Here is a 17375-nt window from a genome sequence, read left to right as displayed (position 1 = left end):
TAATTTCTTGTAGAAGCTTGGCTGGTGAAGTCATGTGTAAATTTTACCAGCTGAAGGTGTATCAAAGCACGAATGTGCAACACAAATCCGTTAGTTTTTCCATTTATGCATTTTCCTCATACAACAATCTCAAAATTCAAAAGAACTGAAATATATTTTGATTTTTTTGGGGGGGTTTAAAAGATTCAGAGATTTTTAGTTTGGACTGATTGAATTATTTTGGCTTAGTTTTAACCTGTTCCCGATCATGTTAAATTTGATTTCAAGTAGGGTAGTAAGGGGATCCATATGCCTTTTGTTTGGGTTTAACTAGATAAATTGGTATGCCTTCTTGAGGACAAAGTTGTTATGCTCTTTTTTTTTCCTCTCCACCTCCAAATTCTCTCTCAGGAGAGAGGTCAGACAAGGACGTATTCTTCTGGATTGTAAGGATTGCCTTTCCTAAGGGAAGGCTTTCATCTGTGGAAGTATTTCAGTGAACTTTCAGTTCCAGCCTCTCATCTTCTTGAAGACAGAATTTTTTAAGATGGCAAGGATATTTAGAAATTACCTAGTCCAGCATCTGCTTAAATAACAGCACAGTTGTCTGACACTGCTTTGGGCCTTTCCTTTATAGCAGATGGGGACACTAGAATTTCATGGGTTCCATTAAACGTGTGTGGCCATGTTCTTGCACAACAAGCATCTATTTGTTCATGTGCTGGGAATGACAGCACAGACCGACATAACAACTGATCAGTGTCAAAGCTGCTTCCTGTCTTGTGTGGACAGAAACTGCAGCTTCTAGAAGGGTAGTTAAGACACATTTTCACAATGTGAAAAGGTAGCAAGTTACCAAGTACCTTGAAAAATTAACCTTCTGAGTGTGTTGAAAGCCCCAAGGATCAGCTTCACTGCATTTGTTAGCTGAATTCATACATTGCTGCTATGTGCAGTAGCTATCTGTAGAAGGAACCTAGCCCATTTTCAGAATGTTATAGGAAAATACAATAAAAGTTTTTCTTGTTAGTACTCTCCACTTGGTAAGAGTGAGGATCTTTTTTCATTTCATTCACATATGATTCTAGCTTCCCTGTTTAATCAGTTAAAACAGTAAGACCCCCTTTTATTTGTTAGCCTGTGTGTGGGTTGATGGGTGCTGTCTGCCCACAGAACGTGGAAATTTATATCCTGTTCTTCTTCTACACATGACTGCAAAGAGACCTGCATCTCTTCAGGCAGTAGCATTTATTGTTATTTAAAGTTCAGCTTAAACTGTGTAACTGAAGTAAAATTTGAGCAAAACACACTGAAATACTACATAGGTTTCAAATGTATTGACTTCAGTAATTCAGTAAGAACTAAATATTTAAAGATCACTTATTTAAAGGTTTTTACTATCACAGATATTTCATGGTTGCGTGCCACACCTGGTTGTGACATGCTTTTATTAACCAGTCATTACTAAATATGTTGCTGTAATTATATGTTCGAATCAGTTCTCATCTTTATATGTCAATTGATAGAAACCAATAAACAAGTAATAACCTTCTGTATACTCATAAAACCAGATATATTTAACTTTATTACCTGTTGACAACTTCGTAAAACATGTGTAATACATAGGCTTGAAACTCTGATTCTGTAAAAAATGTCCAAGTGTTTAAATTTCTGGTTGGTGTGGAAACAATTCAGCTTTCAAAACCATATCTTTCTGATATGGTAATTATAAAAATGCAGTCTATTTATTGGTTAAAACTAAGGTTTTACAAAAGAAAAATAACTCAGGTTTGTCATTTTCCTTTATAGCTTTTGAAAAAGCTAAATTAAAACAAGAGAAGGCAAATGCTATAGAAGCTAGGAAAAAGGAGAAAGAAGATAAGGAAAAGAAGAGAGAAGAATTAAAGAAAATTGTGGAAGAAGAAAGGATGAAAAAGAAAGAAGAGAAAGAGAGACTCAAAATAGAAAAAGAAAAAGTAATGCTTTTGAAGTATCTGTGTTTCATATAGGAACAGTATAATGGCTTTCTAGTATAATGGAACAGTATAATGGCTTTTTGTTTCTTAGTCTCTGTTTGAAGTTATTTTCCATTAATCATTCTCAGTTTCTAGAAATGCACTTTAGAAAAATAGGCAGTTACAAGATTTGATGATGGATTGTATTTCTGGTTAACATTCTCTATAATTTTAGTTTACCAAAAGTTCATTTTGAATTTGAACTTACTTCTGAAGTTATGTGGTGGGTTTAGGGGTTTTTTTTTTTGCCAATAATGCATAAAACTATTTGATTTAATGGTTGTCTTCTCTTTGAAGTATCTGTTCTGCATCAGATTGACAGCATATCTAATGGTTGTAGGTTTCTGTGTGGATTTTTTTTGGATGTAAATTACTAAGTAACTTTTTTGTCAAGTTGAATATGAAGAAATTAAAGATTCCACTATATTTTACCACAGTGACATTCACTGTGGTTGAATGGATGTTGTAGATGGTCTTTTTTGAGGCAACGTTCATCAATGTGTGTAATTTTTGATACTTTTTCTTTAGCCATTTCGATTAAAAAGAAAACAAAACCCAAAACACCCCCACAACAAAAGCAACAACTAATCCAACAATGTATCACCTCATTTAAATATGTTTGCTAGTATCATTTTATACAAAATAAAATTAATAGATTACTCCATTCTAATTAAATGTGATGTTTTACTTTTTAGTGTGATTGAGTAGTAAGTAAATGGCGCAGTTTTAGAAACTGCAGTAAGACCATGTAACAATATTTGTATACAATTGTGACTGTTTTTTTCAGGAAAGAGAGAAGCTGCGTGAGGAAAAAAGAAAATATGTGGAATACCTCAAACAGTGGAGTAAGCCTAGAGAAGATATGGAGTGTGATGACCTTAAGGTATGATTGAATTTGGGATAGCTGAAGATTGTAGTTTGCAGAGTTCCCAGATGGATTAGATTCCCTAATGCAGGGACAAATATAGATCTGTTTGGAATGCTAGAAGCTGTGAGTCACCTGCAGTGTGTAATACATATTTCCCAGTGGCAATGCTAATGGGATCATCTGCATCTGCATTTTCAACCTCCAGAAAAGCTTTACAGCCTGTGCTCAGTCTGCAATGGAGTATGTTCAATGTGCTGGCATTACTGAGTGAGGGGTATTGAGTATACCTGATTTTTCTGTGAAGAATGCAAAATGAACTCACTTATAAAAATGTGAGTTACATAAAAGATTTGAGTAATGAAAAAACTAAAGTTTTGGCTGCAAAAATTAGAGAAGATATTGGCTTGTTACTTCCTGAGGCATTCTTTTGATTTAAACTGTAGTAATATAATATAAATATCATGTTTAATTAACATCTTTCATGATGATATTGGAAACCTGTAGAAAGTAACAAGAATTTGCTTCTCAAAAAACTTAGTATTCACACAGGAGTATAGTGTGGCTGTACACCACAGAATATTTTCTAGTGTTACATGTTTATGTATGCTTTACTGGGACTCATTCTGGCAGGGGGTAGCAAAAGGAGGAAAATAGTCAGAAACACAAGGTTGAGAGTTTGAGGTACACAGAATTGTAACAAGTGCAAGGAGGGCAAGTGGAAATAAAGGAGAGTGTTAAATGAATTCAAATGATATAACTGATTGGGAGGAATATGAGAGCTGAACATATTTGCAAGGAGAGCTGTATGGCCATTGAAGATGGGAGTGAGAAGTCCTAGCTATGTAGAAAGGGGAAAAGGTCATTGCTGAAAGGGGAGAGCAAGCTGTGAAAACAGTGCTGCTGTATTTCTACTGGAAAGAAAAAGGAGGGGTGGAAAAGCAGTGTCATCACTACACTGAGACTCTGCTGCTCTACTCACCTCACTCTGTGCCTGGTGCAGCCTCACCTGGAGTACTGTGTGAGGTTTTGGTCACTGCAATAAAACAAAGACATTAAGCTATTAGAGAGTGTTCAAAGGAGGGAAAAGAGGATGGTGAATGACCTGGAGAAGAAGCCATATGAGGAGGGGCTGAGATCACGTGGTCTGTTCAGCCTGGAGGAGACTGAGGGGACACCTCATCACAGTCTACAGCATCCTTGTGAGGGGAAGAGGAGGGGCAGGCACTGAGCTCTGCTCTGTGGTGACAGTGACAGGACCCAAGGAAATGGCCTGAAGTTGGGCCAGGGGAGGATTAGGTTGGATATTAGCAAAAGCTTCTTCACCCAGAGAGTGGTTGGGCACTGGAACTGGCTTCCAAGGGAAGTGGTCAAAGCACCAAGTCTGATAGAGTTCAAGAACCTTTTGGACCATGCTCTCAGGGACAGGATGGTTCACATGGATGGTTCTGTGCAGGGCCAGGAGTTGGAACTGAAGGTCTTTGTGGTTCCCTTACAACTTAAAATAACCTGTTATTTTGTGATTCTGTGAATTGACAAGATTTTAAATAAAGATGAGTTCAGGTGGGGACTGCTTTTGAAAAGATTCCCATCTCTGGAAATTTATGAAATATCTTACTGTGTTCTTTTGAAGCACAATATTTGGCTTTCTTCTTTATAATATTTGTGAACTACCACATTTGTGGAAAATAGACATAATTCTGAAAATTATTCAACTATGTGTGCTAAGAAACAGTAAATGAAGACAAATCTTGAAGGATTACATGAAAATAGTAATTTCAAAAACAAACGTGATGTTAGGCACCGTTATCTGTGGTTTGGAGGTGGTGTCTCTGTTAAGTGGTCTTGTTATATGGTTACATCAGCTCCCTTTAATGTCTTCAGCTACCATAAATGCCTTACAAATGCAAAAAACTCAGTGCCAGAACACACAGTTGTTAGACATGATCTTGCATATCCTAGTATTAGAAGGGTGCATTTTACGTGAACGTGTTGGGGTTTTGGTTTGCTTGTCTTTGCAAGCAATCATAAGTAACTTCTAAGAGTATGTTTATTTTGGCTTGTTCAGACAGTTCAGGAAAAGGAAATTCAAAACTCTTGTGAAATAATACAGGTATAAAGGAAAAAGCTTGACAGTCAATGTTTTTAACTTGTAGTGGGATTAACTTCTTTTAATAAAGATTCAAACTTCATGGACATGAGTAAACTTCTTTCTCAAAAATTTTACATTCAGGTTGCATGCTCTTCAGTTTCCAAAGTTAATACTATCACCAGTGTTACCATGATAACTGATCATGTGTCCTGTGGGACTCATTTTAGTAAAACACAGAGAAACTCAACTAATTTGGTTTTAATGACTTGTGTACTTTGCACAAACCAAATACTGTATTAAGTGGTCCCATTTGGTTTGCAGGAACTTCCCATTCCAGTGCCAGTGAAGACGAGACTTCCTCCTGAGATCTTTGGTGATGCTCTGATGGTTTTGGAGTTTTTACATGCTTTTGGGGAACTTTTTGATCTTCAAGATGAATTTCCTGAAGGAGTGACTTTAGGCAAGTTGTGGCTTATATGGCAAGGTGCCCCACTTCGGTGGTTTCCCTTCTACCAAACAACCAAACATCTTAAGTGTGCACAAGTACCACTGCTACAGAATTTTCTTTGTGGCTTTAATCTGTCAGTGCCAACACGTGTATCAATCCAGTTTTCAGTTCGCGGTCAACTCCAAGGGACTTGTGAAATCAAAACTAGTTTTGGTGTACAAGTTGTTATTCTGCTTATCAGAAGATCTACCTGTACTTTTTTCTTGCAGTTCTCTATTAAGAAAACAATGTTTGGTCAACACTTTTTCTGGCACCATCATTCTAGGAATATATGCAGTAAATTATGGAAACGTAATTTAATTATCATACCTGAAGGGAAAAAAAAATGTTTTCATTCTTCAGTACATAATTTTTTTTCCAACTTTGCGGCAAAAGTGACGCTTCTTAAACTTTATTCACAGAGGTTTTAGAGGAAGCTCTTGTAGGAAATGACACTGAAGGCCCACTATGTGAATTGCTGTTTTTCTTCCTGACTGCCATCTTTCAGGCAATGGCCGAAGAGGAAGAGGAAGTGGCCAAAGATCAAATAGCTGATGCTGAGACCAAAGGTCAGATCTTTAATTTTACTGCTGAAAACCTGAAGTTGCACTGGAATTAACTTTAAGCTGCATGATTTATGGCACTCCTTTGTTTAACCTTGTCTTATTATGCATGGATATTGTATGTAAATGGGCTTGCTTTTTCTCTTTAATCTGAAATTAAAGCCTTAAACTGGGCATGGACCACAGAGTCTGGGGGGAATAGAGAAAAAGGAAACTCATTGTTACTATGATTGTGTCCGGCAAAGCATAATAAGCTTTTAACAGCATTGCTTGTGTTCTGGAGGTGCAGGAAGCATCTTTACCTTCCTCCTCTTCTCCAGCACTGTTACATATTTCTCCTGAGGGTCAGGAAACAAGTCATTTTCCTAAGTCTTCTCAAAGATATCTGTATCTAAAAAAATCTGTACCTAACTAGATTAAAAACTAAAACTCCCCAGCACAACTGTAATGGTGAATTAAATATTCATTGTCCTTCAAGGCTTGAAGTTATGCATCCACAACTCCTGGATACTACCGTGTGTGTTCTTTCACTAAAGACTCTCACAGTCACTCTGATTTTGGTCTTTCCTCTAAAGCTGATGTCCCCATTTTTAGAGGCATTCAGTGTATACTAACCACTGATCAGAAGGAAGTGCAGGCTTTGTTACAAATTTGTAGTCCTGTGTTTATGGACTGCCAAATTTGCTGACTAAAGGAGAAGCTTTGACCCATCCTACTAGCCTTTATTTTATTAGAGGTAGGTACATAAGAGCACTCCCTCTTTGAGGTCAAGTGAATTCCATGGTGCCTCTGCAAGCCAGGTGTGTGAGTTAAACAAAAGTTCCTTTAACCCCTCCCTTGAAGATTGTTTATTTTCATGCTTAAGATTGATGTCCAGTCTATAACTTATATAAAGCATGGACACTGTCTTTAATAACAGTGGCTTCTCTTGTTAATTGAATAGAGATTTGAGACGGTGTTAGTAAATTTAAACTGTATTTTAATTACTGTTGAATTTAGCTATTAAACTGTATTTGTTAACTACTGAGAGTATTGCCTTAGCAATACAAACAAGGAATTACAATCAGGTAATAATGGAATAGTTGATTAGATTCTATATTATTTGTATGGCTGATCAGAAAAAACATAATGTAACTTTAATATTTTAATTTGACATAATGGGGCTGATAATTGCAATAGTCTTCCATTTTGTTTCTAGTTTAGCAGAGTTGTGGGGAAGGCACTTCATTTATTGTGTTTTACTTGCCTCAGAACTTTCATTTCTTGTCACTCTTGTTTAGACATCTTCTTTCCCATAAAAGATCTACACAGTCTTGCCTTTGTAATTCTGGCTAACCAAACTAGCAGTAGTCAGCATGTTTGCTCAGTTAAATTCTGTGCAGGCAGCGTTTCTGCAACAGGGAACACCACAGATATGTGGTTTGGGGGTGTACAGTTCTTTCTCAAAGTGTGTTATATAGTTAAAGTGAAAGGGGTGGTGCAGAAATGCATTTTGCTGTGTCTAGGTGACAGTTTTCAAACAACATCCTAGAGGACTGTTGTGGATTTGCATTTATATATTGTTTGTATAGTTTGTGGTTTTATTTTGACTTGGTGACTTTAAGTGCTTAATAATTTGGATTTGAATAAAGTGAAATTGTTGAAACAGCATACATTGCTGAAAATACTCTGCCAACCCTCTGGAGAAATACCTGTAAGTGCTGAGGAAACCTTTGTTTAAGAAACAGGAACTTGCTGTTTCTCCCTTTCACTTCCCTGCTTTCCTGGTCAGTTTGCTTATGTATGATGGTCATTAAGTGCAGGTGCTTGATTTGGTGAAATATGATTTATTTGTAATGTCTTAGTAATTATGTTTGTGCAGAACAGGCTGTATGTGAGTTATAGATAGAAAGTGTATGGTGATAGCCAGTATCAAAATACATTATTGGTTTGAGTTTTGCTTCCTAAAAACAAAATTATGATAAGAAAAACAATTTGTTTGAGGAAAGGAAATACAGGTGTTCTTGCATTGCTACTTGTCTGCACTTTCAAGTGTGTTTCTGGATTTGTTCTTGCTGCCTTTAATGTTGCCATTGTGCATGTTCTGCGTGTTGTGGTTGCTTTAACAGCTTAGATGTTGTTCTCCCTATATATAGCATGTGGTGCATGTCCTTAGCTTTTAGATGGATTTTTTTAGTTGCATTTCAAGATCTGTAAATTTTTGTCTGGATGTTGAATTGAGTTTTGAATACATTGATGCATCTGTAAATACCATCCCTCTTTTTGCTTTGTCTGCAATTCTCGAAACGCAGCTTCCTTTCCTCCCCTTCACAGTACAAATTTTAATTTGCACTAGAATAAAGTGTTTATTTCCTTAAAGATTTAACAGAGGCTTTGGATGAAGATGCAGACCCCACAAAATCTGCACTGTCTGCAGTTGCAACTTTGGCAGCTGCATGGCCCCAGTTACATCAGGGTATGTGTGGGTTTCACTTCTTGTTTTGTTACTGTTATTATTTTGCTCTGTATTTTAAAGAACTATTTTATATTTATGTACATTTAAATATCTGTATAAAATAACTGTTCATTCTTCTCAACTGTAGGCTGCAATTTGAAAAGCTTGGATCTTGATAGCTGCACTCTTTCTGAGATTCTCAGACTTCACATTCTAGCATCAGGTGCTGATATAACATCAGCCAATGCAAAATACCGTTACCAGAAACGAGGAGGGTTTGATACTACTGATGATGCTTGCATGGAGCTGAGATTAAGTAATCCTGGTCTCTTGAAGAAACTTTCAAGTACCTCAGTATATGATTTGTTGCCAGGTAATAAAAGAATACATGTTAGGCATTATTAGATTGCTCTATAAGTGATTAATTTTGCAACTGCTTTAGACCAATAATGGTCAAAATTAATTGTATCATAGAATAATCGAGTTTGGAAAGGATCTCTGGGGGCTTTATGTAGACCAACACTCACCCCCTATGCTTCAGTCCCCACAAGCACATCCCACCACATCAGAGATTGCAGTGCTAGGCAGTTTCATTACTTCTGAGTAGCTTTTCTTTCATCTCATTTTAAAAATGTCAGTGTTACTTGAATAAGGGGATCTCTCTGGAAGAAGCATTGGCGTGTTTGATTCAGCCCCTGCTTTTTTTTCCCTGTTTGTATTTGGGTCTTTTGTTCATTATTTGGAAATGGAGAAAAATTTCTGTCAATTCTTCCTTTGTCTCTACTTTGAAGATAATACTGCATTTTACTAATTTTGGTGGTAAAAGTTAATAAATTAAAAATAATGCTTGTGTCTGTGAACAAAGCAGATATGCTTTCAGGAAATGTGTCTGCATGTGCTACAAATGTTTGTTCGCTTGTTCTTAAGTGAGAACAAATCCAGTTTGGAGTCTGTAAGATTTAGGCTTATTATCAGTTACATAGTGAAATATAAACATTGGTGCAAATTTTATTAGGAGAAAAGATGAAGATCCTTCATGCTCTCTGTGGGAAACTTCTGACTCTCGTTTCCACTCGAGATTTCATTGAGGACTCTGTTGATGTGCTACGACAAGCAAAACAGGAGTTCCGGGAGCTAAAGGCAGAACAGCACCGCAAGGAACGAGAGGCAGCAGCAGCCAGGTAGAACTAGGATATGGAGAACTAAAGTTTGGTGCTACAATTGAGATTATTGTCTCAGCTGCAGAAGGCATATGAGAAACAGTAGTAATGTTTCTGTTCTATGCTGGTTTCCTGGGACAGTAGACAGAAGTGAAACTTAGTTGTGCTAAATGTTGTTGGGCTAAATGTTGTTTTCCCATATTTCTGCTATTTTTGGATGATGTTGTAGTATAAAAGAAAACTATCTGGTGGACAGACTAGATATTAGATTAATTGCAACTGTTTTTTTATATCCTTCTTACTATTAGGATACGTAAGAAAAGAGAAGAAAGGTTAAAAGAACAAGAGTTAAAAATGAAAGAGAAACAAGAAAAGCTGAAAGAAGAGGAGCAAAGGATTCCTGCTGTAGAAATATCTGTTGGGTATGATACATAGTATTACTGTTATGTATAACATAGAGCACTTTTCAGCTTTGTGGCCAGATCTCACATGTGTAGTTTCATTGACTAGATCATATACAAAGCTATATTTTAAGAATATTGTCCTTAATGTTGATTTTATTTTTCTTCATAGTGGTGTAGAATTGGTAAAAAAGTTACCTTGTAAAAACTGCCTGTTTTTCTGTAGGAAATTAATTATATTTGCAAGATGAGGCATAAATGTGTAACAAGCATTTTACAGAATGGTACATTCCTTTTGGGAAGGAAACTTTACTTAGACATGAGAAAAACTCACAGCAATAGAACTACACTAAGCTGTCTCCAAAAATGGTCTGATTATAATAATAATACTCTTGAAATGAAAGTGTGGGCACCAAAGAACAGGTTTTAGTCCTTAATATAGAACTTCACATTTACAGTTCAGTGGGTTTCTTCTGGGCTTTAATATAGTCTGTGATTTACAGTTGATTTTTTAAGAGCATTATAGGCATTTTACCAGTTAAGTACTTGGGAGATAAAAGTACTCTTTGTGTCAAAGATGCCATGTTTTATTGTGTCTTTCTTACGGTTGGTTAGTCACAGTTTGTTTATTTTGCTGTGTCAGTGAGGAGGAACGGGAAGAGCTTGATACTAGCACAGAGAGCAAAGAGATGGAACGTAAAGAGCAAGATGTGGACACAGTCACAGAGGATGAAGAAGAGCTGGGACCAAACAAAAAACGCCGGAGAGGTAATGCTATAATGGATTTGTTTGTGTGCCTGTGCACCTGCATGCATGCACCTGGCAAGCTCTTGTGTTTCATAGTAAAAGCATCGATCTTTGCTGTAATTTTCTTTTAAGGAAACAAACCCACACTAGAATATGATCATAATGGGCTCTTAAGTACATTGAGCCAGCCTGGTGTAGTTCTAGTCAGCTGTATGTTCCTTCACATTTCTGTTTCTTCTTGTCTTCCATACATGCTGTGTGGATTCCTCTGTTGTCTAAAAAATGTTACGGTGTTGCCATTACAAGTACTTGCCCTCATAGAGAGAGTTGTAGGAGTTTCATCTAATAGGATATGGTATGGGTTTGATATTTTTAAATTTTTCTTTTTAGTAAAGTGCAAAACCAACTGATATTTCAGAAGAAAACGTTAGATCATGCATTTAGGTATAGTTTTCCTTTGTTAATGAAGCAGCATGCCTCCTATACAAGAATAAAACCAGACTTATGCCTAGATTTAATTTTCTCAGCAGTGTGCTAGTAGGAACTGCAGTGCAGTAAATGGTGCTGCCTGCTGTTCCTAACTAAACATAGATGTCACTACAGGAGGAAGAATCGTTGATGGCTTTGGGCCGCTAGCTCATCTTTGTCTTTCTGCTGGGTAGGCTTCATGCTGGTGTCTGTGCCAGTGAAAGTCCTGGATGATTGTGGACTTAAGTTGCAAACTTGTACAGTTCCTAACAGTACCTGGGAATTCTGAGTCATTCAGTAATACAGGCTAACATGTTTGTTAGAGCTTTGCCATGAAAAAGCAATGAGATCTTAAACAGAATTTCAGGTTTCTCAAATACCCATGTGTGAAACATTGCGACTGGATGACAAACAAGTGTTATTATTTCATTCATGCAGCTAAGGAACTGAAGGTCACACTGGAAATGCATAGAACTTGAGTGTTGACTGCACTTTTCAGGTTGCATGCATCAATTATGAGACATACTGGTCTAGATGACAACCAGGACTTTAATATGTTGGTGTAAATGAAAGATGTGAACTGAAATGTTTTCAGCTGGTACAAATTGAGGGGGGAAAATAATAGTAAATACTTGATCAGTTTAATTTTTAAATGTAAGATGCCTGAGTTTGCTATATAAGCTGCTATGTAGGGATTGTGGTCTTTCTTGAGACCTTTGGTGGTTTAAGATCATCATTTTGAGTATGGTAAATAAAGTCAGGATCATAGTTTGTATTCAGTACTGAAATTGCTAGAATTCTACTTTATATAAGATGTTTCTATTACACATTTTTGCATTCTTAAAATTTTGGTTCTTTTTGTATGATATTGAAGATTACAGTGTCAGTAAATGAGATTTGGTCTAGTTTCTGCAAAGAGAGGATGTATTTAAAGTGGTTACCTGTTCTTCAAGGGAATGGGGGTTAATCACGTGAGTTTTTCTTTTATAAAACCAGTATTGTCTCTTGACTGAGCTGATGGTCTTTGACAGTGCAAGTTTGGATAACCAAAAAGGGACAGAACTAAAACTTGCCCTTTACTTGAGTTTTTGGTTTAAAAAATTTGTGAATTAATTCCTATCACACTTCTTTTAACTTAGGAAGGAGAGGGCAAAATGGATTTAAAGAATTTACAAGACAAGAAGAGACCACTTGTGAAAAGAGCGAACCTCTTACTGCTGAAGATGAAGAAGCTTTAAAACAGGAACAGCAAAAGAAAGAGAAGGAACTGTTAGAAAAGATTCAGAATGCAACAGCCTGCACAAATATCACCCCGTTGGGTCGTGACCGCCTGTACCGACGCTACTGGATTTTCCCTTCTGTTCCTGGATTGTTTGTCGAGGAGGACTATTCTGGTCTCACAGAAGACATGTTGTTGCCTCGAACCTCTTCCTTTCAGAATAGTGGACAGTCTTGCACAAATGAACCTCAGGTATTCAGTAAAACTGGAGAGTCTTTGAAATCCTCTGAATCTACCTCCAATATTGACCAAGATTCACGTACCAGTGTTGTCGTAGAGGTGCCAAGGCCAGTATACAAACCAAACCGTTGGTGCTTTTACAGTTCTCGGGAACAACTGGACCAACTCCTAGAGGCTCTCAATTCCCGAGGACACAGGGAGAGTGCCTTAAAAGAAACTCTTTTACAAGAGAAAAGTAGAATATATGAACAACTAAGCAGTTTTCCTGTGGAGAAATTCCATATTCCAGGTAAATGAAAGGCTCTTGGTCTTAATTTGATTCTATGGATTAAATTTCTATATAATATTATAGAAATCTCTAGTTCTAATTTAACTGTAATTTCTAGGGTCTAAGAATTATCCTTAAGCTTTTTTTGACTCAATGGAAGACAAGTTTGGTTTTTTCCCTGCCTTCTATTTCTTTTTTCATCCTACTTGAGAGACCTTTGTGGTATTTTCTGGTGTTTCATGCTAAAAAAAAAGCAATAATTTTTCTGTGATCTTACTGCTTAGTAAACCGGGATTGGCTTTTAAACAGACAACTTTAGGAAGTAATTTTAGCTTTGGAAAAAGATTAACTGAGGAATAAAAGTTAATACATGTTAAAAAGCCATGTAGCTGGGTTGGTTGTTAGATGGATTTACATCTGTGCAGTGGCATTTTGTGATATTATTCTTTTCTGGGTTTTGTTTCCCTTTTCTTCCTTTGGCAGACACTCAGTGCAGAAGGAAGCAGCAGGATAGCAGATGTTTTTATAGCTTTTTAAACATAGAAGTGTACTGAACACCATCCTAGACCTAGGGTTTGGGGCTGTTTCCTTTTTCTCCTAGCCAAGTATTTTGGCATTTATTGGCAAGGCATTGGCTCCAATCGCTGATAAAATTCTGCACATACAGCTTACAGCTGGCTTGCTTATAGCATGTTGGTGGGTAGACAGTGTTATCAAAGTGAGACTCCCTAGGGTGATGTTTAAGAAATTGCATTTTATGTTTAATTATGACAAATTACCTTGAGGATTTGGGGTTATCTGTATTGGGGCAAGGGAATATTATTCACAGCAGACACAAATTCTGTTTTCCTGGAGTGGGTATGCTAGGACACACTGTGAGCACATCAGATACTGCTAAATTTATGACTGATCCACCATCTCTTTTGGTGGAAACTAGCACAGGACAGAGTTTTTGCATAGTGATTAAGCTTTATTTTGAGGCCTTCTTTCTATATTGGGTTCTTTTTTGTGCAAATATCTGTCATCTTCTGATACGTTTTGAGCTTTATGTGTGGTTCCTTATTTTCTTAACCCCTGCATCTTTATCTGTGTTTTGGGTGTTGCTTTCTGCTCCGAATCAACTTGATGTCCATAGTCACAGATTTTTCTTCTCTTTTAATTAAGTTAGAACTGTTGAATAATATTGATTTTCATTTAAAAAAAAAGAGAGGCAGCTTTGAACTTCACTTTATTAGAGATCAAGAAAATTCAAATGCAGTGGTCCAATACCAATGGTGCCACACCACTGTGTGATAAGCAGGGATAAATAGCCACGTGTAGGTGTACTGGGTTGGGAGCTTTTCTGCTGTGGACTCCTGATGCTGCCCTATTGCCTTCACTCAAATGACTTGTAGGACAAGAGGGATTCTCCTGCAGTGTAGGCTGCTCTTCTGCCTTTTCAAGTTCCTGCTCAAAAGAGCATGGAAGTAAAATCGGTATGTGCTATTACTTGATTTTATTCCAGTATCCGCTAAATTCTCCTTGTCAATTATTTGAAAAGCAGTTGCTGCTTTTCTAGTTCTGCTCAAGAAAAAATACTGCATTTCTTCTCTGCTTTTAAATCAAAAAGGACTTTTCCCACATCCAAGCAGTGGAGTTGCTAGTCCACATTTGAGAGTATTTGCATGATTGCTTTCAGTTACAGGGAATTCTTTCAGCAATTTGAGAGCACTTTAGAAATTCATCCTGTGCTTTCTTAGCAGCAGCTTTATTTATATTATCTATTAAATACCTCTTAAATTGTTGCATGTACCTTCTTATCACTGCACTCAAAGGTTTTAAGGTAAATCCTGTGAACAAAAATGTTCACCACCTATGCAGACTTGCAAGCATTAATTTAGGATTTGGGCAGACTTTCAGCTCTTTCCTGTGGCTTTTGAGTTTTTGCATGAACTTTGAGTTCTCTTGGGAGTAGGTTTTTACTTGAAAGCCCATCATCATCAGCTCTCACCTTATTTTCATAAATTAGTTGTCTTGCTCCTTTTTCCCTGCCTTTAATTAGAGGACACAGTCAGTCTTGTCTGTGCCTGTATCATCTTATCTTTTTGTTTTGTTCTAAGGTTAGGTTTTCAAAAGAGATTTTATCTTGTCTTGTTCTGTTAGGTTTTATGATTTTCAATTGCACATGCTTATTTTAAGTGTTTCTATGATAAAGATACACGCGGGAAAGACAGTTGAAGAGTTCTCTTGTAAAGTAGGAGCAATCAAATAATAGAAATGTGACTTTATTCTCTCTCTTTTTGTTCTCCTCCTAAAGTAAGGTTGATGTTACTTATCTACTATTTTTGAAAGGATTTTAAGACAAAAGAACTACTTTTAAATTAGCGAGGGTTTCTCTCATGAGTTGTTATGAGTGGATGCCAATCCTCTCTATTGGCCATCTCTTGGTCATCATTACCCTGCCTGGCTGAATCAGATTCCTTAGCTGGCACAGATGTTGGTGTTGGCACCTCGTTACAAGAAGGGAATTTTGAACTCATGTATTCAGCTTGTTCTGTCTTGTACTATTGTTCCCTCTGCCAACAGCTGCTTTAAAGGAACAAGATCTACTAACACCAAATTACTTGCTGTTCTTGCAGAAAAACCTCAGAGTGATGTCAGACCTCCTGTAGGAAGGGGAAGGATGCAGAATGTCCATGATGGATCTCATCCATCTGCAGAGAAGCAACTTGAACTGAGACTTAGGGACTTTCTTTTGGACATTGAAGACAGGATCTACCAAGGAACATTGGGGGCTATTAAGGTATTTGTAAATGGTAGAATGTGGGAACTTCATGGTGCCATCAAGTCTGTAACTTAAATGAGAACTCTTGCATGCAATGGTTTTACTGAAAGCATAATTAAATTAAATGTAGATAGTAATGGGTACTAAAAGCTTGTGTCCTTTGATTCTTTAGAAACCTCAAATTTGTATATTTGCTTCAGGTTACAGACAGACAGGCTTGGAGAGCAGCCCTAGAACATGGGCGATATGAGTTTCTGAATGATGAAAACAAAGAAAATGGCATTATTAAAACTGTGAATGAAGAATCTGAAGAAATGGAAACTGATGATCATGATAAGTTTATTGTGAAAGACAGGTAAGAGCTATAGTTTAAATAATGGTTCTTCTCTCTGAGTTTTATACCAGTGCTCTGGCTTTGTTTGGCTGGGAACATTTTGACCTTCAAGTTATTATTACCCTCAAATTCTTCTACATGGTGATTTTTAAGACTGTGTATCTTAAAAAGCAGGATTTTACTTTGGTTTATAGTCTGTAAATGATGCTGTTCTATTACCATCTAAGACTAAGGCACCAATTTCTACATCTTTCAGTATTCAGATATTACACTGCTCAAAGTAAACATTAATTATCAAAGAAGGAACATGTGGATTCATTTTGAAGTAATATTAAATGCAGGGAAAAAATTACACTGGCAATTGATGATGTGTTTCCCAGAAGAACCTCCCCCTCAAAAAAACCCCAAACCAAAAAACCCTCACACAAACAAAAAAACGTCCAATAAGACACAAAACCAAAACCCACCAAACAAAACAACAAAATCAAAACTCTTCAATTTCTGAGAAGAGTATAGGGGTATTGTAAAGGAAAAATGGTAATAGTAACAAATCTCTGGTTGAACTGGCCTGTTCACTTACCTTGTGAGTCATGGTTAGAACCACTGGGGCAACAGGCCATGGTCTGGATTAACTTTAAGCTTAGCAGCAAAATGGAGATGTGATCTTACAACTTTAGGAATGATAATACTTCTGTGGAGCAAGCTGCAACATAATGAAGGAAGGAAACCTCAAATCCTACAGTGTTGTAGCTGTAAAGTGTTTTGTGGTGTTTAGTTTTTAAACATTTGAGACAGATGTGGCTCTCTGATAGCAGTTCTTGTTGTAAATCAAACTTGAGAAATCACAGAAATGGTGAAGATTTCCAAATTCTTAATTCTCCAAAGTTGCATACTTGTCAAAAATAAATGTCTACCTTAATATAGTTAATGCATATGAAATTGTATCTCTTGATAGGATGTGAATATTGAAATACATCAGGAAAAAAGATTTGAGACAGTCATTGTACTAACATATTGTTTGCCTTACATATTTTGTGAGGCATTTCTGCTGTTAGACTTCTATAAAAGCTGTATTTCTGAGTGGACTAATGAATGCTGTGTTGGATGTTAGGAATTTGAAGTTCTTCAGGTATTTTTCTCATTTTATTTCAGTTCTCATTCATCACTGTGAATTAGAATTTTCCTGTTAGACTGTCCTTTGAGTCAGAGTTCTCTAGTTCCATGCAAAATAGGTGGGATCATCTTTTATATTAATTATGCAGTATACAGACATTTGGTTCCTGAAAACCACAATATAGAAGTATTCCACTGTTTTAACTAAGAAGCTGAAATTTATCTG

The 17375-nt window shown here is 36.7% G+C and overlaps 1 protein-coding gene across 1 annotated transcript in view; it reads left to right on the top strand.

Annotated features, from left to right (window-relative positions):
* Positions 1–17375, top strand: part of BAZ1A (bromodomain adjacent to zinc finger domain 1A) — a 64699-nt gene that overhangs the window by 31928 nt on the left and 15396 nt on the right. Inside the window, exons 9-20 of the mRNA XM_066552499.1 lie at positions 1789–1955; positions 2782–2877; positions 5273–5411; positions 5861–6007; positions 8361–8456; positions 8584–8808; positions 9451–9616; positions 9904–10017; positions 10640–10764; positions 12351–12959; positions 15557–15720; positions 15903–16057. Coding sequence (XP_066408596.1) covers positions 1789–1955; positions 2782–2877; positions 5273–5411; positions 5861–6007; positions 8361–8456; positions 8584–8808; positions 9451–9616; positions 9904–10017; positions 10640–10764; positions 12351–12959; positions 15557–15720; positions 15903–16057 — 2203 coding nt within the window. The remainder of the gene's footprint in view (positions 1–1788; positions 1956–2781; positions 2878–5272; positions 5412–5860; positions 6008–8360; positions 8457–8583; positions 8809–9450; positions 9617–9903; positions 10018–10639; positions 10765–12350; positions 12960–15556; positions 15721–15902; positions 16058–17375) is intronic.

Source organism: Molothrus aeneus, chromosome 6 (assembly GCF_037042795.1).
Source record: "Molothrus aeneus isolate 106 chromosome 6, BPBGC_Maene_1.0, whole genome shotgun sequence".
In the NCBI taxonomy this organism is placed as follows: domain Eukaryota; kingdom Metazoa; phylum Chordata; class Aves; order Passeriformes; family Icteridae; genus Molothrus; species Molothrus aeneus.
Note: the sequence above shows the minus strand (reverse complement) of the source record. Positions and strands in the feature narration are given on the sequence as shown.